The following is a 21,600-nucleotide window of genomic DNA, read 5'->3' as shown; positions in this document are numbered from 1 at the left end:
GCAGCCGGCCCGGGGGCTCGGTGCCTGTCTGAAGGCTCGATGCCCTGTCTGAGGGCTCGCTCCTTGCCCGGGGGCTCGGAGCCCTGTCTGAGGGCTCGGTGCTCTGTCTGAGGGTTCGGTCCTTGCCCGGGGGCTCGGTGCCTGTCCGAGGGCTCGCTCCCGGTCGGAGGGCTCGCTCCGTGCCCGGGGCGGTGGAACGGGGCGGGGCGGGCAGGGGCGGGCAGGGGCGGAGGCGCGGGGGGCGGGCGGGGGCCGGGCCGTGCAGAGCCAAGCACCGCGCTCCTGTCAGCCCTCACCGCGCTTCAGGGGCCGCGCTCAGCCCCCTGCCCGCCTCAGACCCCGGCCTCCCCACTGATCGCTGGCATTTGGGTTGATTTTATTTTAAATTTTTTTTTTTTCCACCACGAAGGGGAGGAGCGCGAAACCCAGCTGGAAAATGAGCCAGAATGTCTGAGAAAATGTCCAGCTTTCTGTACATCGGGGACATCGTGTCCCTGTACGCGGAGGGCTCCGTCAACGGGTTCATCAGCACGCTGGGGTGAGTGGGGCCGGGGCCCGGAGCCGTGCGCTCGGAGCGGAGCCGGCCCGCGGGCAGCGCCGGCGGCAGCGGCACAGGAAGGGGCGGCAGCGCGCCCTGCTCGGCGGAGCGGGGAAAGTAGGAAGTGATGGGGAGCGGCAAGGGATGAGAGAAGTTCCCGAGAGGGGCCCGGTGGCGGCGGCGGCTCCCGGGATGCCCACTCGGCTCCTGCCGGGGCTGCGCCCCCGCTCCAGCCCCGACCGCAGCACCAGACCCCGCTCTCCGCCCTAGCCAAACGCCTTCGTACGGGGATTGTGGATAGCTGACCTTTTAATTAATTGATTAATTTGTTTTAATTGCCCGTCTGAGAGCGTTTGACAAAGACATGGAGGGCAAAACTCTTTCCTTTCTTGCTCATCGTCGTAATCAGCTCGTTAAATGTGAATCCCTTTATTTTTGGTTTGTGTCCGGCACAATCTGGTTGTCAGTGATCAGATCCTTGTGATCAGATGTGTAGCTTCATGGGGATGCTTTTCCCGTGAGCTTTCTCTTTGCGGGGTGAAAAGATTTACCTTAGCTGTGGTTACTGCACTGAACCAGTGCTTGTTTCAGTGTTTTATTAACAGTGACCACATTAAATCACCCTTTGGGAATCCAGGAGGGAAAGCCTCGGCGAAGGATGACACGGATACTCTGATACATTTCTTTACGTGGATACATTCATTAAAACTATCCTGTAGTTTGGTTCCAGTTAGATGTCCCGAGGGTGCAGTCGTTCCCTCTGATGTTTGTAGGAGAGCTGCAGTAATTTCAGTGACTTTGTGGCACATCCAAAGCAAGCGTGTCCTGAAACCTTTGTCACTGGAAACAACTCCTTCGCTGCATGGTTTTAAGTGACACGATTGGCAAGACAGTTCAAACTCAAGTAAATATCTGCTTAAACATTAGTGGGACCCTCGGAGTAAAAGTGATACATGCTAAGGCAAGTTAATGTGTGCCTGAGTATCACTCCTGTGCTTGTGTTAGGCTCCCTGTGTTCTGGGATCCCTGCGATGGGAGGACTGTCGGTATTAAAATGCAAACAATGAATGTCTAAGTTAACTTGGTGTGCTGCTGTTACTGGAAAAGAGCTGATGTTCAAGGTCCTTTATATTTTAAAAAATCTTATTATTGCATCTAATCCTTGCTGTTCGCTCTTTTGATCTGTTGACAAGTGTTTTTCCATGGTTTGTTCCTCTGTTTGTTAATTTGGCGCCTCGTCTGTCCGTGACTCCCCATGTTGTCTCACATCTTTTGTTTTGCTGACTCTTACAACTTTAAATCCTGTCTGAAAACTTTTGCTTTCTGCAGCTGTTAATTGCTGGATATTGTTTCTTATTCTTGTTCACCCCTGCACTTCCTTTTTGCTGGCACAGTCTGTTGCTGGTTGGTTGTGTTGTTGTGTCTCATCGCTGGGTTCTGTTATCCGGAGGAAGCTGAGTATGCCGTGCTTTTGCTTTTCATTGTGTTCCTCCTCTCTGAGAACACCTGCTCGTGGCAGAGATGTTCCTGCTGTGACTGGGACTGTCACTTGAGTATGTGTTGGCATCACTCTGCCACAGTATTCAGAGTGCTGATCCTCCCCTGATCCCTCTGAGTTAAGGCAGGACATTTACTCCCAGTTTTATAGATGAGAAGCCAAGATCCAAGCGTGCCTAGGGCACATGGGAGCTCTTTACTAGAAGAAGCAAGTGAGCTCGAGCCAACTTTCTCTCCAAGGCTCTTTTAGCCAGAAAACCCAGCTCAAGAAAACTACCTGGGATGAGACAGGAGCTCAGGAATGCTGATGTACCTCTGTTGGCTTTTCAGTACAGCTTTTTTTGCCCTGCTTCCTGGCACTGAAAAGGCAGCTGCTGAACCAGGAGGCTGGAGTGGAGGAGCTCTGGGAAACTTGAAGCCACCAATGGAAAACTCCCATGTCTACTCAATGGGAATGCTGACCCCTCTGCTGGTGGTACAAGAGCTTGGACTGAAATTCAAAGTTGTGATGCCAAGTGACGTTATCTGTGCCAGCTATTGCAATTGCTGCCTTTGGACTGGTTGCAGCAACACAAGAGGCAGAAAAATTCCTTGTATTCAGGGAAAAAACTTGGCCAGCTGCACTTCTGGTGTGCAACTATTGCTGAACTTCTCCACCTCCTGCCTTCCTGCAGGTTCTCTGCAAACCTCTGGAAAGAGGAGGCCTCACCTTCCAGAGATGCCTCTAGCTGGCAAGGACAGAGTGGGGTAGGATTTGGAATGATGGCCTGCTTGCTTCATTTGACTGATGTGAATCCTTGTTTAATTTCTCTTGCTTGGATTGCTCAGGATGCTGCTCTGAAAGGTTATCTTACCCAGCAACTGTCTCTTACACTGTTGGGCCCATTGGTGAGTCTCATGCTATTTCAAAAACTTGAAATCCAGATCAGGTCTAGTGACTCTGCAGCAGGGAGAGGGTCCTGTTTATTTTAAGCTGTCAAAGCTTATTGTTTCTTAAGCCAAGTGTGAACAAGACCATTCTATAAATAAGATAAAGAAGTGCACAGCACCTCTCCAAGCAGGGCAAGTCTGTCACGTCAGTGGACATGACTTCTTGAAGGGTTGATCCAGGTTGACACATGAGTTTTGAGGGGGATTTCTAAGCATAGGCATTTTCATGAATTTTGGAGTATTTTTTCTTCATTTGCTAGTGCAGAAATATTCACATGCTCCATGTTCCCAGAAAACTTAAAGCTGAGAGGAAGATGTAGCTGAGCTGTCCAGATTGTGTGCTGGGTCAGGTTAATATCTATTATAACCTGAGTGTGGAAATCTTCCTCTGGTGTGGTTTAGGAGGTGTAAACTACCTCTTTTTAGGAGACAGAGGATCTGTGCCCTGTGGCCAGCTGAGCATGTTGAGAGGTGCTAGGTGAGGGCAGGAGTGCCTTCCACACCTCCCTCTACAAAGAGCATTTTAGAATTGCTGGAACAACATTTTGTAAGTGGGTCCCAAAGGCCTGCAGCACTTCTTGGAGCTGGAAGAAACCTGAGTTCTTAACCTCCTTGTCTCTGAACGGTTTCATTGCTATAAACAGCTGTTGGATGTGAGCATGAGGCCTCTGCATTCAGATCTGATCCCTCTTAGTTAGAAGAGGAAACTGAACCTCTCTTCTGCATCTAGGGTTAGTGCTGTAGGGTGTGCTGGGGACAGGGAAGTTGGGCTCTGCTGCTCCAATTCTTGCTCCTGGGTCTATATTTTAAAAGAGAGCAATTTTGCTTGTTATAGAAGAGGAAGAGGTGTAACCACCTGTCTCCAGGGTGTTGTTCCAGGCTGTGGATGCCACATGGAGAGGAGCCTCTCTGGGTAATGGTACAGAAAAGGGTTTTAGGCCTCAGCATTCTCCATTGGCTACAGCAGACCTTTGGATTCCTGAGGGACTGAGAGCCCAAGCAATTCCCTACTCTTTTTTCCTGCTTGGCTTTGGGCTTACTCTGGGTTTGGATGCTGCATTGAGGTGCTAATGATGTGTAGTCTGGCTTTTCCAACCTCAAGGCTCTCTGAATTTCCTACCTGCCCTCCTCCCTTTTTAAAAATGAGAATGCTTTTGGGTGTGTAAGCTGATAGTCAAGGAAATGCTTGGGAAAAGCCATTTACATCCATTGGGATTATTGAACTGTGCTAATACTGTAGGGCTTTCCTTTATTTCTTTAGCTTTTAGTGTGTTTTGGCTTCAGCACAGCTGGTCTTACATCCCACAGGAGTTGTGTGGCAAGGCTAGGCAGTGCATCCAGTGATCTCATGTTTTCCTAGGCTGGTGTTGAGACCACCTTTCCCAGTATTTTGGCTGTGAATGCTCTCAGTGATGCATGCTGGGAATTAAAACTGCATTAATCACCTATCAGTACCATGAGGGGAAGAAAATATTCTCAATTGGAGAGGTGGAAAAAAAAAGTAAGGAACGACAAGGGCCAGGATCAGCTGTAGGAAAGTCTGACGATGGGCCTGTTAGTCACCATGGGGAGCTGCATTCCTGTCTCACCTCCATAAATGTGCAATGAGAGATCTCATGGAACATAATTAATGGAGCATGCAGCAGCACCCGCCTGCTCCATGATAGATGGCCCTGGATGACGAGGAGTGCTGAGGCTTACTTCTAATTAGCAGCAAAAAATTACGTTGTAAAGTGTTTTGGACTCATTTCCTTGCATTTAATGTTGATTTTTCTTGAAAAACTTCCTTAATTTGTGGAAGTGCTTGCTGGAACTTTCTTACTTGAAATATCACTGATTTGTTCAGGCTTCTTCACTGGGTTTTTGTGAATTAGTTGTCTTATTGCACTTGGACTTCACACAGAGGTTGAGTCTATCATACTCTGTGAAGAGACAAGATTAAGTAGAAAGTGCTTAAGGAGCAGCATAAATCAAAATACCGCAAGTATAACAAAGGCTAAAATATGTCATCTTGGTGGCTTCAGGTGCTAAGAGAAAAGATGTAGTGCCTGATGATACTTACAAGACAGCAATGTAGTGTTTTCATCAGTACACTCATTTTTTTAACCTTTCTTTCCTGCTGTCTGCAAGTGTAAGCTGTGGTTAAGGAACAGAGTATCCTTCCTTTAATTAATAGCAAATTTTTCTTTCATGTGCCAGCTGGAAAAAGGTAATTAGTCAGGAGAGAATAAAAAGCCTGAAGAAAGTGAGAGTGGCATAACTAGAATTACTCATAATTTGATTCTGACACATAGAGAATCAAATAATACCTAAAAGAGAGAAGGGAATATAAATTTCAGCTTTTTTTGTGGGAAAAAGTACTTGTGTGTTTTGTTTCTGAGGTGCTTTATCCTCTAGACTGATAGAACCAATGAAACTTGACAGTTTTGATTGTGTGATTCTGAATTTTTAAAAAAATACTGTGTAGGATTGCCATTTTCAGGAATATGTTCTCTTTTTAATGCAAGAGCCCTGGTCTGAATTCTGCAGCTGCTTAGAATATGTGGTAATGTACACTTCTTAGCTACATGGTGTATTTCTTTTCTGTGATAACTTCTCTGTGATAACTTTCAGCATAAGCTATATTAGATGCATTATTAACTACTTTCATTGATCTTACAATAAATGCCATGTAAGTGGAGATGTAGGCACATAAACACACCTCTGTATCTCTCATGCTTTGCGATTCAATCCATATATCAAAGCTTATATCCTCTGTAATTATCCACTCACACTAGCAATTAGGCACCGCTCCAGCTCTGCCGTTTAGAGCAGCCTTGTTTTGATGCTTGTTTCAAACACTCTAACAGCAGTGCCATCTTTAAATAAACAATGAGACAAAGCTTTCCACAAAGCAGCCTTAGGGGAGTGCAGCAAGTCATGAGCCCCGGGGGAAGTTGGTTTGTTTCAGAAGTTTTATTCGTACACAGAGCACAACCTGGCTGTGAGGGAACATAACATTAGACTTAATTACAGCTGTATGATTTATGAGGCTGGATGCTAAAATGTAATATCCTTGGTTCAAAGGGCTCATTATCAAACAGAATTGGTGAGAAAATGGGGGTTAGGGAAAGAACTGATTGATTAAATTAGAAGTGAGCTTGCCCATAAGCTGTGTGGTGGTAACTGGAAGTAAGAGTTCTTTTGAATTGAGCCAGGACATACAGCTTCTGTGGTTCTCAGCTGGGCTTTGGGTGATGTGGGGAATAGTCAGGAAAGAGAGAAGAGCTTTACCTGTGTGACTGGATTTTTTTTTTTTACCTTCTTTTTACATATCGGGGGGATTAACTAGACCCCCTTGATGTGGCTCTTGGTGTCACTAGAAACCACAGTTACTTCCTATTTTAAAACTACTGCAGAGGAAGAAGTCAGATCAATCTTTGACTTCCTCAGCCTGGAAAATTGTTCCCCAAGGGGCAGGTGGACCTTTGCTCAGCTGGTGTTTTACAGCACGGTGAGGTCTTTGGCACCCTCCACTGCCGGTGCTGCTCGGCTGAAGCCTGAGCCTGTTTGTTGGGCAACAGCACAAACCTGTGTCCTCTGCACTTGAAAGTCTGGTTTGAATGGTCTGTTGCTTGCTTTGAATGGTCTGTTGCTTTGTGTATGAAAGGGAGACAGGTGAAGGTCCATCACTTTGGTATACTTGGTTGGGGATATTTGTGTAAAAATTGAAGAAAATGAACAGTAGTTCAGGGTTTTACTTTTTACCTTGTCTGTGCCTGATCTCTTGATCAGAGATGCATATTTTAATTCTGTTAAGGACATAATCCCCCTTATGACTGACCCTTTTAAACTTCTATTTGTTACTTGTAAATCTGATTCCATCTAATTAGTTGAACCAGCAGTTCCACCACTATGTAGATGTGTAGACACTTCTGACACCAGGTTTTTGCTGTTTAGGATGCTTAACCTTGACATTTTGGACCCAAGGTAGATGCCTAGAGCTGAATGTTTTGGTGTGGAAAGTTTCAAGTAAAATGGCCTTTCTGAGAACGAGATAAGCAGAAAAAATCCCCCAGCAAACAAACCAACCACCAAACCAAACCCCATGTTATTCCCGTTCTTTAAAAAATCCCCAAGGGTCTTGCAAATGTGTGTCACGAGTCTTCCTGAGCTGCAGTACTGTCTCCAGCCCCACTTCTCCAGCAGGGAGGGCTTGTCTTTTTCTGCCCCTTTGGAATTTTGCCCAGGTTTGACAAGTGTAAGTTGAGGAAGGATTTCACCCTATGACTTTGTGGGCTGTTGTGGAACCTGCCTCTTGCTGGAGGGCAGCAGTTCTTACCTGGCAGGGGCAGCTTCTCATCTCTGCTGACACTGAGCCCTTGACCTGACCTGCATCTGTGTGGGAGGTGAATCCCAATTCCCAGGATTTCCAGATTCTTTTCCTGGGGAGGTCACAGCAGAGGTTCAGTTGTCCAGCTGCTTTGAGTTCCCAATTCGGGAGGAGGAAAAATTATTTCTGGTTTTAGTGTCTCAGTTCACTTCAAATAGGAAACAAACTTAAACAAAGAATTTACATTCTTGCAAGGTAAAAGTTTTGGAAACAGAATTAAAGGAAAAAAACCCCAGGGTTAAAATGTACTTATTCATGTCTGATACTAAGTACTGCTTGAGGTTTTGAGGTGCTGGTTTGGCGGTGGTAGCCAAAAGGTTGTGTCAGGAATGGTTCTGTTGCTCTAGTGCTGGTTTTGTAATTCTTTCTGTGCCTGAATCTCTGTCTGCCTCTTATCCTCATTCGTTTGGATGGTTTGATTGCTGCTGAATAGAAACAAAGCATTGTCCAAAGCATTTGATTTAAAAACAGTTCTTATTGATTGCTTAGTAATAAAGGAAAGAGGACCCTGAAGTGTGGGCTATGGGCTGCAGAAAAGAACGTGAGGAAAACAATCCAGTACTCCCTTGCTGGATGACGAAGAGGAGGAAGAGAGGTGTGTTGATGAATTTAGGATGAAAAACGAGCAGAGCAAGTGTTAGAAGGGAAGTGGGGCTGAAGAGGAACAGGAGCTGGACAGTTGCCAAGAGATCTGCAGTCCCTTGCTGAGAGAAAATAGCTCTGAAAGCTACTGACAAACTTCGTTCTTTTCAAAGGGAAGAAGTCAGCTTGTCATTGCCACTTTTTACTCTGATATTTCAAATGGTTGAGGTCTGTACTAAGGCTAGGATGGTTTCAAACACTTTGTTTTTTTGTTCTGAGGGTTTTGGCTTTGTTCAAGAAAATGCACATTTTATATCACCTTCTCCAAGAGAATGTCTGAGGTAAAATGTCAATTCCTCAGAAAGAAATCACACCTTAAGATTGTCTGTGGTACTTTTTGCAACAACAAAAATTATATATAACAAATTCTGGTAGTTGATAATCTTCTTATATGATGAAGTTTGGGCAATTCATTTGAAATGTCCCTTTAGGTCGTTGCTGCTGCATGAGTGAAGGTATAGGGCTGGAATTTATATGAAAATAATTGGCAGGAGGAGGCTGGAAGAGCATATCTAAGTGTGGTTGTTACCACTGTGGGTCCCTCCCAACTCAGCTTGTTCTGGGATTCTGTGATTTAACACTAAGTTAAGGTTACTGCAGCTGTTTTCTGTATGATATTAACGCAGTAGTCAAGTTTTTGTTCTTTGACCTCTGGCTGATAAAAACCAATGTCATTTAAAAGGAAAATCAACAAACAAACCCTGAAATGAGCCTCTTTGTATGAATCTCAAAATACAGAAACTTGTTGTGATCCAGTGCTCGGGCTTCTTATCTTGATTTTCTTTTTGAGGCTTGTTTGAATTTCAAACAGCTTTTTTATTCCCTGCACTTGACACACACAAGTTAATCAGTGCTGCAGGGGCAGCTGAAAGCTGAAAGCAGTCACAGAATCAGGGAAACAACTGCTTAAACTCATAGCAAGCCCCACATTTTTATACCTGCTTCCCACAGTTAAGAGACAGCAACCCAGTTCTTAAGGGTAAATTCTGTGTAGTTGTGTCATGTTGAGCACTGTGATGTGGAAAATTTGACTAGGCAGCTTTAGAGGGCAGCAAAGTTAGATGTGAGCAGTGTAGTTTTGTCCTGAATCTTGCAATACCTGACTTTATTTGTAAAATCCCAACTCCCACAGTTCTATTACTTTTGGATATCATCAGCTTTCTCCCTTGTGGGTATGGAGAAAAGCTTGAAAACCAGAATGGTCACAGTGAAATGTGAGAAATGCCCTGAGTTTAGAAGTAATTTTCTTCCATTAACTTAAAATCAGAGCATATGTTTTGCAGGTAGGGGGTGATAACTAATGGTATGTGAGTGTTTGAGACCCCAAGCAGCACTTTTTGCGTGACCTTGTTGATTTTGTTTTAAATTTAGCTGGGCTTAAATTCCTGACAGGCTCCCCAGTTGTTCCAGATAACAGAAATAGTGGTGTGCTTTGCTAAAATGTTCTCAGCTGCCTTTTCAAGCTGGCTAATATCCTTTTATTGTTCAGAAAAAACAACTAAAGAAAGGAAACAAAATTAATGTATTAGGGAAGAGTGGATATCACTTTTGAAAACACTGAGAGCAGATCTTTGTTCAGCTGTGAATGCTGAAAAACGTTGAAATGCATCACTGAGCAAGTGTTATTCTTCTGATCAAAGAATAAAAGTTTAAAGCCTACCTAGAAAGTTTGGTGGGTTTTTTTAAAAATATCCTTCATTTAAAAAAACAAACAGCAAAGTGTACGCAGTGAAAAAGGCTAGCTGCCTGTTAGTAGTGTTTTGTCTGATATTTTGGGCAGTTTTTCAAGTGATCAGGTTTTGCTAAGGTGATCTCAGTTTCAGCTGAATGTACTGTCCTTGCTTTGCTGTCTGGCACTTGTGAGGGTGCCAATCCGTGAACTCCTGTTCCAAATTTGACAGTGACCAGTGAGCTTGGCTCTTTACAGAGAGCTGAAAAGTCAGGGTTTAGTGGACAGGTTTGTGGAATTTCAATGGACTAAAATGAGGTTTTACATCAGGCTTGCTGATATATAAAGCAGGTAGGATGACATCTCTAATGCTTCCCAGGTTGAAGACAGAATTTAGTAAGTCAAACTTTACTGTCAAACACGTTTCCTAAGTCCTGAACTGATGTATAGGTATTTTGGATTTTAGTGTTGCTGGGAGAAGAGTAAAGCTGATTACTTCACTAAATACAGGAAATCCAAGTTTCAAATGAGATTTTCAGGTATCTCTGTAGATATCCTTACATATCATTGTAGCATTTTATTTATAAAGAATATCCTTGCCTTTAAATCATAAAAGTACAAAATAATGTACAGAGATATTAATGATTTTTTTCTTTGGTGGTGAGGAGGTAACAATTTATTTGTGTCAGGCTGGCCAAGCTGATTAAAGGGGAGGAGCATCTCTCCCGTGAGGAAAGCCTGAGAGAATTGGGATTGTTCAGCCTGAAGTGAGCCTACAGAAAAGAGGGTGAGATTTTTTACAAGGGCCTGGAGTGACAGGACAAGGGGGAATGGCTTCGCACTGAGAGGAGGTTTAGATGGGATATTGGGAAGGAATTGTTCCCTGTGAGGGTGCTGAGGCCCTGGCACAGGTTGCCCAGAGAAGCTGTGGCTGCCCCTGGATCCCTGGCAGTGTCCCAGGCCAGGCTGGATGTGGCTCAGGTCTGCTGGAAGATGTCCCTGCCCATGGCAGGGGGTTGGAATTAGATGCTTTTTAAGGACCCTTCCAGTCCAGGCCATTCTATAATACTGTATATTCTTTTCCTCAGAGGCAGACCCCTGGCACAGGGGGCACTGCTGTGGACCCTGGGCAGCCGCAGGGTCTGCATTAGAGGTCTGCTCAGTTTGTGTTCTCAGTGGCTTCTCTTGCAGAAACAAAACAAGGTCAGGACCTGGCAGGCAATTAAGTCTTGTCTGTATTAACTTTTGTAGTTGAACAGGTTTTTCTGCCACTGAATGTAAGGACCAATAAATGTCCCACACCCCTTCCCCCTGTAATATCTAGTATATAGTAAACCCATGGCATATAAAGTTTGGTTATAACAGCTTACTTGAGGCTGTGCTGTGCACGAGGCTGGTGGAGTCAAACTCTCATTTCATCTGATCCATTTCGTTCTATGTTGGATTAAACTGTTCCCTGTGATTAGGCTGCTCTTAATGGAACTGTTTTCCTTGGGCAGAGCTGGAAGTGGGACAGCGTTGGTTGGAGTTTTCAATCATGGATCTAAAGTATGTTTAAATGGAAACACTGGATTGAGGGACACAAGCAGAGGGGTGATTTGAGCAAGGTTGTTGACAAACTGTGGCATACAACCAAAGACTCCAAGTTCTGGGCCAGTGCTCTTTTTGTAAGAATTGATCTGGTGAGCTGTTCAATGCATCAATTATTTTATATTGGTTTATCTTGCAGTAAACCTGGCAGTAAGCCGGTTGGGACCATGCTAGTTAGTTCATTAAAGTTTCCACATGTCAAAGGTTGTGTTGTTTTATTTTATGTGTCTAAAGATGCAGAATTTATCATTTCAAGAAAAAGGTGTGCTGAAGAGAGTTTGACACTTGCTGGCATTATTGTTATGCTCACCCCTTGGGGTGAAGCTCATTGACACTGGTAAGTGTAATTAAAGTTCTTAATCCATAATGGAGGTGAGGGAGAAAATCCTGCATCCTTTCTGTAACCTGATAACTGGAGCAATAGGAGTCACCACTCAAAGCACTTACACTTGGTAAAACTGAGTAAAAGCTGACCTGTGTTACCCAAGAAATTTCTTAGCAAGACATTCAGCATCATCAGGGCAAGGTGTACAGGTCTGAGAGAGAACAGAGAACACAAGACAAAAACATCAGTCATAGAAGAGAAAATCTGATATGTTGGCCCAAGGGCAACGAAATGAGTGTGCCACTGAGCACTATTCTTTCTGAAAACTGCTATCAAAGAAACTCCTGCTGTTTGATATGTACTGTGTTCAGGAAAAGGGGAATTCACAAAACTTGGACTTGTTGGACTCTTAGAGGTATTTTCCAACTTAAATGATTCTATGATTAAATAAAACTATTTCCAAATGAACAATGAAGAAAATACCTGACACCATCTCAAACTTTTCTTCATGGCAGAATCAGCTTTTAAGTCTCCAGAATTGACATAATTGCTTCTGACTAGCAATAATCTGATATCATGGGATGGATCCAACTTCCAAAGTGGAAATTTGTGACTGGCATTCATGTGGAGCCATGGTGCAAGAAGCAATCACAGAAGACAATATGCACCATCAAATGAGACCAGAGAGAACTGGAAGCCTTGGGGGTGGAATTAAAGCAATAATGGAAAATGCCATCTGGAAAAAGAGCTGGGTGCATCAGTAGGAGTCAGAGCAAAGAGGTTTCCTAGTGACACTTTGAGTGATAATTAGCAGGTGAAAGTGAAACCGTTTATGGGCAGCAATTAAAAACTGTCTGGCCAAGTCTGGGAAATGAGCAGCAAATAAAGCCACTCTTAAACAGCAGGGTGGGGTCACTGAGCTGGTAAAAAATATATTTGCTCTGATCTATTTTTCCACAAAATAGAGGTGAGGGAAGCTTTGGATTGCTTTGTGTTTGAGCCTCAGCATACTTGACTTTAGAAATGACCTTGCAGATCAGCTATTCAGCTGTGGAAACATAGGTATGAGAAAGCAAAGGGGAGCTGAGCAGGTGACAAAGTAGGATAGAATTTTTTGACCTCTTTTGGGAGAACTCCTCTTGGTGCTTAGAGGTTCAGATGTTTTCATTTTAATTTCCCTGGGGAAGAAGTACATGGTCAGTACCTTGCTGAGGCATCTCAAGAGCAGCTCACACATTTAGCTGTAGGAATTAATAGGGCTGTGCTTTCCAGATCTGGGAGCATGAGGGTCACCTTGATGCTTCACCCAAAGCAACTCTTTGGAGACTACTTGTAGATATTGCCTTAGGCAGAAGATGGAGTAATTATTTCAAGGATTGACTGCTGAAAAAGGCATTGCTTTTCCTTTCCTTCTCATAACTTAGAAAAACCTTTTGAATAAGGTGCAAAACCCTCCTGAATCACTCATCTGATGAATGTATTGTTCCTGGAACAGACTTCAGAGCAGCCAAAAGCTTTCTCAAGAGACCATTTAGGCTCTTGCAAGCATCTGAAAGTGTAGCATCCCCTCAGAATGGCCAGATCTAGGTTTCCTGATCTCACCAGGCAAGCTTGGAATTTAGAAATGAGGTGGTACACAGGTGGTTATATTTATTCAGAAATTGTATCATGGCTTTGAAACTGCTGAAACTGGGGATGCTGGAAGAGTCATGGCTGATTTGAAAATTGTATGATTTAGTGACGTGTAAGCAGGAAGTGGAAAATGGTGCAGGAAATGTGATGTTGGCAAGGCAGATAGAAGAGAGACAGCCCTGACTCAACAGTGTCTTTATGGGGGCATCCTTGAAGTGTGTGGATGAAGGTTTTTTTGTGCCAGAGAATTGGTAGTTATGACTGTCCACTGACATAGCCATGATTTATTTCACAAAATCACCTGGTGCTTGTAAAGTCAGGCACCAAAGGGCACTGCAAATAGGGGAAAGTTGGCTGAATGACTTTTGTAGATGTAGAAACAAGAGTAAACTATCTACAGATCAAAGGATAATTTGGAATTCCAAGTATTTTGCTAAGTCTCTGAGACTGTAAGCTCCCACAAAAGGCACCCTATCTCAGTGTGACCACAGCCTGATGGGTGGGGGTAGAAAGGGTCATTATGGACTTCTACCCTCAATTTCTTATTCTATAGATTCAAGGAAATTAAGGCACTGTGTCCAACTGCTTTTGAGGAATTTAAAACAGCAGTGGATGAGAATATTAATTACTCCAGAAGTTATTTTGTTTCAATATAAAGCAAATCTCTGTATTATAAAGAAATTTTGGGTTGATGTGGACTGTGTAGAAGATCAAACACTAGGCTGGAAAAGCTTGTCCGAGCCTGTTTGGTAACATGAACATCTCTTGGATGTAATTTTACAGGAGAGCTTATGAAATCCAGGGGTTGACTGGATGTGAGTGAGACAATGAATCAAGGAGAATTCAGTCCCAATTGCCCTTTGTACCTCCTTTTTCTAGGTAGTTGAAATACATGTGTTAAAATCATCTACCCTTGTAGTGACAAATGCGTAAAATAAGAAGACCAAGTTCATGTCCATATCAAGAATAAAGATTTCCAGCAAGCTGAGGTGAAATAAAGCATTTTTTCCATAGCTGCTTTTCATCTATTATCTCAGTTTAGCAGAGGTCATAGAAGAACTAGAGGAATTTTGTCCCTTTAGCCTGAAAGGACTGAAAATATCTTGTCAGCTCCTCTTTTCAGTGACTTCAGTCCTCAGAGAATAACGGAGATATTGTATTTACAGGCTTGCTTGAGTGATGAAATGTCTCCAGGTATCTTCAAATGCTGTCAGAGTGGTTTCTGCACCTTGGCTGAGGGTATCTGTGTTGGTGGATGATGTTACCCATTGGAGGAGCTTTAGAATTTCTGTGTTTTGATGGGTTTTGGGTGCTTTTATGTGCTAGTAGATTGAGGGATCAAATGTGAGTACCTGATTTTTAAGGATTGTTGAAGGCGCTCCTTTTTTCTGTTAAAAAACAGGCAGCTTTTTTCCCCTGACTTCTGCAGCCAAAAGAAATATGGATCTGTTTTACAAGGTGGACCTTATGTACCATCTGTGAGTACTCAGTCCTCCTCCATACAAAAAGGGACTGAATCATTGTGAATGAAATGAGATGTAGGTTATCTAGTCTAGTTGAAGAGGAGAGGGAGGAGGATTTTCCTGTGCACTGTGAAGTATGTTGGTAGCTCTTTCTACATGGTATTTGGTCCCAGTCTGGGGGCTGTGCAGGCTGAGGTGGTTCACTGTGGTTTGTCACCTCCTGTGTCAGCTGTGGAGGAACTGGAAGCTCATTTTGTCTCTGGTACTGAGCTCTGGCATCCCAAGCAAGTGGTTTGTGCTGGTAGTGGCACCCTGCAGGAAGCCTTTTGCACCCCTGACACACTCCTTCTGCCACAGCTTGTGTGGTTGGTGGCAGAATGTCAAAGGGAAAATTTGAGCAGTGAAGGGTCCCCACAGCTCAAACTGAAGATCACCAGATCTGTTATCACTAAACAGTCAATCTTATGCACAGTTTCTGCTTCTAGGGGACTTTGAAAAATGAAGCAATTCTGAGTCTTGGGGATGCCAATGAGTTTTGGTTTCCAGTGAGTTTTGGTTTCCTGTCAGTTTGCAGGAGGGGGAGATGCTCTGATCCTTGCTCAGATTAGGGGTTTATCTCAGGAATATGAAGACTCCACCACCCAGAGTGAAGGTAGGATCTTTTGGGACAGACAGTGAATGTGAAGGAACTGAGGATTGCCTGGAAGGGACTGGCACGTTAATTTTAATAGTATAGATGCAAATAGAGTGAGATCCTTTCTGTAAAGGCCAAACTCTCCAAGGAGAGGCAAGGGACAGGACTCCTGCGCTGCCCCAGCTGGCTAGTGGCTCTTTGTGTCCTGGAGGTAAGGGATTTTCTCTTTGGAGGCTGCTGTTCCCACCTTGAACCGTCACCTGGGTGTCCAGATGAAATTCCATGTGCCTGGATTTCTGATTCGTATTAGCCCTGCTGTGGAAGCAGCTGCTTTCTGATGGGTCTTGCCCAGAGGGGATTGCAGGGAATGCTGTGAAGTCTCGTTTTACTTCTTCCAGCTTGGCTACAGTGTGCTGGGAGGAGGGGAAGTGGGATATTGGTGCCATCCCTTGCAGATGGAGAAATGAGCGCTTGCTGGTCAGCTGTTTTCTGGGCACTGTGTTGCCAGAGAAGGTCAGCTGAATATCTGATTTAAATGCCATTGAAAGTCTGCTCTACAGCTATGACAAGATCTCTACAAAATTATTTGGCAGGAACTTAACAGAACTTTGCTGAGTTAAGTGCTGTGATACTTTTTTCTTATTTCAGGATGACAAGTGAGATACAAGCTTTTCTATTGTATAAACACAGAGCTTTAAACACAAACAAATAGTTATTTTTGGTTCTTTTTTCCTAAGAAAAGAATTAAGCTTGAAAGGTAAAAATAAACAAAAACATGTTCTAAAACCTTTTCAGATTAAAGGTTGGAAAAAAGAAAGAACAAAGGCTCAAGCTCACGTCCAACTCACATAATTGCTGACACAAAGCTGCAGACCAGCCAGATGATCAGCACATTGTGAGGCACAGGAATAATTTGTAGTCCTTTTAAGTTACTAGAGCAGCAAGCAGCATAGACATGCAGTGGAATAAATCCTTGTCTCTGCTTCAATTTTTCTAAGAAATATGATAATATTTAGGCTTAACCAATATCTGTTTCTATCTTTATGTATCACAAGAGAGCAGTTAATTTCTGATGTCTTTTTTAGGGCACTATACTGATGGAAGAGTTTCTATGATGTGAGTAAACTGCAATCAGATTATCGTGCCTTTTGCCTTGGTGAATAGTTTTTCAAACCACTGAGGCTGTGGATGTGCACTTACTCTGCAAGTTGTTTTTTATCAGTGGCTTCACATTACTGCTCCCCATCAAAACAGTTTATGTGAGTGTTTCTCAGCCCTCTCTAAGCAATATGAGCTCATATACTTAAACAATTTAGTAGATGATTTGTGCTAACGGGGTTGACTGTTGCTTAGAGACCCTCAGGCCCTGAAAGGTTGTAATGTGAAATGAATGACCCAGATTAATGTTTACTTTTGCCCTTGCCTGCACTGGGGTCAACTGAGTTCTTTTATTGAATGTTGTGACCTATGAGTCTTGTAACTCAAAAGGGGGTCAGGTATGCTGTTTTATTCCATGTGTCAAATCAGAAAATAGTGGAGAATTCTTCTCAGGAGAAGTACTTGGGACGAGGCTGGCAGCTGAGATTTCCAGTCAAGGAAGAAGTTCGGGAAGATATGTCTGTTTTAGCAGGAGGCCAGACATTCTGCCACTCAGGCTGAAGCGTCTCAATGTCCTCTTAAACGGAAGTGTTAATCAAAATATAGCAGACTAATTGTTTATGTGAGTGGATGAGATTATCCCAGACAATGTGGTGCTGTTTGACTTGGAGAGGGAATTGTGTAACTGTATGCAAAGCTGCACCACAGCGATAGCCGATTGGCTTTTTGATTAGGTCATAAAATCTGGAGAGGTGATAAAAATGGAGCTGATTTTTGGGTGGGGTGCTGTGCTATCTTTTCAGATCAGCTTATAGCTGTGGAGTATTATTTACTATGCACAAGTGACTAGGGAATAGTAGCTGAAGCAGTGGGCAGGTTTTTAATCTTAATGTGCCAGGCAGCAGGTTAAGTTCTTGTGATAATGTGTCCGAGAGGGTTGTGGATTGATAAGGAAAGGGTTAGAGTAGTTCTACTGTGCTAAATATTATTGCACAATGTTAGATTAAAGCTTTTTTAATGGGGGTTGTTTGTACCAATTAGTTTAACTTGAAAATAGATGTGAGCTTTGGTGTGCTTTTATTTTGTGTCCAGGCTCCCCTTGCAGGGAGAGTGTGCTGTAGCAGTTGCTGCTACAAAGTCACTATGGGAACCAGGGTGTCATGGATATAAACCTCAGGATCTCAGGCTTGTCTGTAATTGTGTTTAAGACCTTCACAGACAGCAAGAGATGGAATACACAAAGCACCCTGAAAGGCAGAATGCCTTCTTCTTGGGAAGAGCTGCTTAAATGTATCCCATTTTCTTATAATTTTCCATTCGGAAAATAAAAAAGAATGGCCTGAAAGAGCTGGCATCTCCAAAAGGGGAAACAGGTGTCTTCCTATTGCATTTCTCCATGGTCCCTACCACGCTGGCTGAGAGTTGGTCATGCAGGAGTGGTGGCTATTTACTCCATCACCCATCACATTCTCACCTTGCTCCTGTTCCTCACGGTAGCTGTGTGGTCTCCTTCAAACCAGGTAATTTCTTTTCTCCTGTCGTCCCTCATATTGTTTCTGCCCCCTCACTCGTGCCTTGGAGCCCCATGCCATCCCATCGCCAGCCTTCCCACACCTCGGATTCTGCCCCTTCCCCGCCCACCTGTTGCTTGAGAGCATCAAGAACTTGCTGCAGCATGACTAGGTAATCCTCCCCCTGCTGCAGCCAGGGCTCTGCTCTGGGAGCTTGTCCCAAGGCTGTCCCTCTGCCATGCCTCCTGCCCAGCCTGCCAGGCAGCTGCTTGCCCGGCGCTCTGACAGGTTCTGCCGGTGAACGGAGAAGGGGAAATGTTATTTTTTTCCGTGTATACAATGAAAGGAAACGCTGTAATAAACGGAGTGAGGTAAGAAGGCTTTCCCAGCACATTACCTTCTAACACTTCTCCATCCTGTTTCTCTGCTCCAGGTCCCACTCTGCTGTGGGGAGTGGGACAGAATTCCCCACAGCTGGCTCCTGCCAACCCCCAAGGCCTGGCTTCCTCGGGCAGGGAAAGCCCTGCTTTGTGCTGCTGAGGGGATGAAGGACATCTCTCCTTTGGACTTGGGCACAAGAGGGCCTCTTGCACCTTGGCACACTGGAGCTGGTGTAGGGAAGTGCTATTTCATTGCTAATATAGCAAAAGGAATAATAACGTCTTCAGAAATTATGTAAAAGACAAGAGGGGTGGGTGGGAGGGTGGAGAGAGGAAATACTTGGAGATGTCTGCAGTGCTTCCTGTTTGCTTCTGAAAATTATGAGTCAGATCCCCAGAAACAAAAGAGAGGGGTTTGAAAAATGGTGAGATTTTTAAAAAAGTAATCATGCGTGCGTTTGTTCTCGTGGTCTTCTGGTTTCTGAGCTCTCAGAGCTGGAGGCCATTTCTCCCATTTCTCAAGGCAGTGGTGACAGTAAGGAACACACACTCTTTTCCTTTCCCGTGAAAGCAGAAGGGTTTTTAATATCTATTAATGCAGCATCCGGAAGGACACCAATGGAAAAGATACCAAAGATCGCATGGTTTGGAATAAAATGTGTGATAGCATCACAGTTCTTCTAGAGCTGATTGCTTTGGCTTGAAAAGCTTTTGCAACAGGGGTTAGGTGTAACCCTGGAGCTGGTTTGCCTTTGCTTTATGAGGTATATACTTTGGCACAGGAGGGAGAAGGTGCGTTGTGTGTGCCTGGATCATGTTTGAGACCGATCCAGAAGGAGGAACCATGCTCCTTTTTCCCAGGTAAAACACAGCCTGCATCTTTAAAACCCACAGATTCTGTGGGATTTGTAGCATGAGTGTTGATAAGTGTGTGTGTGCACAGCAGTATTGCACTTAAAAAGGAAAAATGAAGTGGATATCACTGTTCCACTTATCATATCACCAAGTGCAGGCTTTTCTAGAAAACGTGATTTCTTTGTTTCTCTGCCAGTTAATTCCCAGTAAATGCACGTAAGTGATAAAAGGCTCCAGTTCTCCCAGTAGAAAGTGATTATTTGCAGGCGTTTTCCCTCCCTTACGGTGTCAGGATAAGCTGTGCCAGGAGACCTGGAAGCATTTCCTTCAGCTGAAAAGAATGCTGCCGAACTGGAGAGCCTGAAGGTAAAAGGCCAAGCTCATTTCTTCATACCAGAACCTGTTGTTAAGACTCACCTTAGAAGGTGATCTGACTGACAGCTGACAGCACAGCCAGAGAGTCAGAGCTCCTTGGTGCTCAGAGAGTCATTCCTGAGAGTTCAGGTGGACCAAAAAAATCTGTATTAATAGATAAACCCCTGCTCACCTGTGCTCTGGGGTGCTGGGATGCAATGGCTTGTACCAGCACATTGCCATGACTGTTTCCTGGAGTGATTTTTGTCACTAACACTGTCCCCAGACCCTGTGCAGGAATGGGGATGGAGGGATCCTGGAAGCTCCTCCTGGAATGCCCAGCCACCCTGGCTTGAATGCAGAGCTCTGCTGAGCAGATGTGGGGTTTTCTGTGCCTCAGAGCTTGGGAGTGTCCTCGGGCATGTGAGATTGGCTGCTCTGAGTGTAGCCCTGTTGTGTTAAAAGCAGAGGAGATGCCAGCCTGCCTGGTGGTCAGTTTGAGAAAGGTCTGAAGCCATTTTGAGGTGTGAACCTGCTTATTACATCATTTTGCTGCTTTAAAATGGTACTTCTGAAAGGTTCCCACGAGTAGCACAGCAGTGAATAGTCTCCTCTTCCACTTTCAACTTCACACCAGTCCACCTGCACAGAAGTGACTATTTAGCCATCCTGTTTGTGGCTGCTGTTTCGTGACTCTCCCACTTCCCAGCTCCTTCTGCTCTGGCAGAATCATTCCCAAGCATTTCCTCTGCAGGTTTCAGCTTTGTGCTGGTACGTGGGGCTCTCTCAAGCGAGTGTGTACAGGTTGGGTGTAGGTGTGGCAAAGGGCTCCCAGAGCTGCTCCCAGCAACTGGGAAAGCAGCTTTGAGACAGTCTGGAACAGCTCCCAAAATGATCTCTCCAGGTAGGAAACTGGCTCTGCTCAGTTTAAAAACAAGTAAATAGAGGCACTGTGATTTCTCAGCTGGTTTTTGTTTGGAAGGTCTTTTTCAACTTGCTGCAGAAGAAAGAGAAGACTGCAAAGAATATGTGAAAATACCTGGCCTGGCTGCAAAAATTTGTTAACATTTATTCTTGCAAAATGAAAATAAAACAAATACAATGCTTTGTTGAGAGAATTGGAACACGTGTTGATGTGAAGGTGTCTCCTGTGCCCAATTCTCATTGCCACTGGTGAGAGCTGGACACATCAAAGGGTGAGCAGGCCTCGTTCAGGGAATTCCTGCAAGCCAAAGTCATTGTCCCCAGGGGCAGAAGTAAATGCTGAAACCAGCAGCAGGATTTTGGGAACTGGATTGCGTGCTGGGTCCAAGCATGGTCATGGTTGTGCTGTTCAACTTGAGAGTTGTCTCCTTTTATCTGAAGGCAGAACCAGGCAGTGCTGTAATTCCAGGTATTGCACATCCCATGGAAAGGGGCTGTGGCTGGAAGGAGCTCAGGATGTGTTGTGTGAGCATGCTTGACCTTGAGGACAGTTTCTGGGGCTGCTGAAGGAAAGTAGACTAAAGGAAAGGTATGAAAAGCACTGGGTCAGGTGTTGAGTTGCTGCAGAAGAGGGCTGTTTGACTAACTTCAGTGGAATTACACATGTTCACACTATCTTGGGACTTGTCCCCGTTGTTTACCTCCGAAATGAGGCGAGCCCTTTCTCATTTGGTATCCTGACATACAATGGAGTTTGTAGCATGGAGGGTTTTGTTATCTGTGTGATCTAAAAAGTTGGGTTTTGTTTATTTTTTTAACTTAAGCAAAAAATTAGGCACGTGAAATTTGCCTCTCCTGTGTGAAATAAACCCAGCAGAATGTGTAAAATGTCAGCATTTTGCTTGAGCAGTGTTTTCCATGCATATTTTTATGTGGTGTGGCATGAGTTGGTCTGCCGGATTATCACTGTTTGTGTTACAAAATGGAGAAAGAACTTGCTTTATTTTCCAGGATTTGCATTCCAACTTGTGTTTGCAGGATTGATAATTTGTCCATACATATTTGTGTATGTATATATTTTTGTATGTATATGTTTGACTACATATATGTTGCTATTCCAGATGCTGAGGTTCGTTATAGGCCTTACAGTAGCATTTGAAGCTGCTTTGTCTCCTTAAACAGCAAT

General features: G+C 44.1%; 1 protein-coding gene across 2 annotated transcripts in view; it reads left to right on the top strand.

Annotated features, from left to right (window-relative positions):
- Positions 1 to 257: 257 nt before the first annotated feature.
- Positions 258 to 21,600, top strand: part of ITPR2 (inositol 1,4,5-trisphosphate receptor type 2) — a 242,393-nt gene continuing 221,050 nt past the window's right edge. For both annotated transcript variants that reach the window (XM_085049080.1, XM_085049079.1), the window contains exon 1: positions 258 to 538. In XM_085049080.1, the coding sequence (XP_084905206.1) occupies positions 447 to 538 (92 nt within the window). In that variant the 5' untranslated portion in view covers positions 258 to 446. The remainder of the gene's footprint in view (positions 539 to 21,600) is intronic.

Source organism: Lichenostomus cassidix, chromosome 1Aa (genome assembly GCF_008360975.1).
Source record: "Lichenostomus cassidix isolate B80296 chromosome 1Aa, HeHo_3.0, whole genome shotgun sequence".
Taxonomy (NCBI): domain Eukaryota; kingdom Metazoa; phylum Chordata; class Aves; order Passeriformes; family Meliphagidae; genus Lichenostomus; species Lichenostomus cassidix.
The sequence above is the reverse complement of the archived record's forward strand: the minus strand, read 5'-3'. Positions and strand labels throughout refer to the sequence as shown.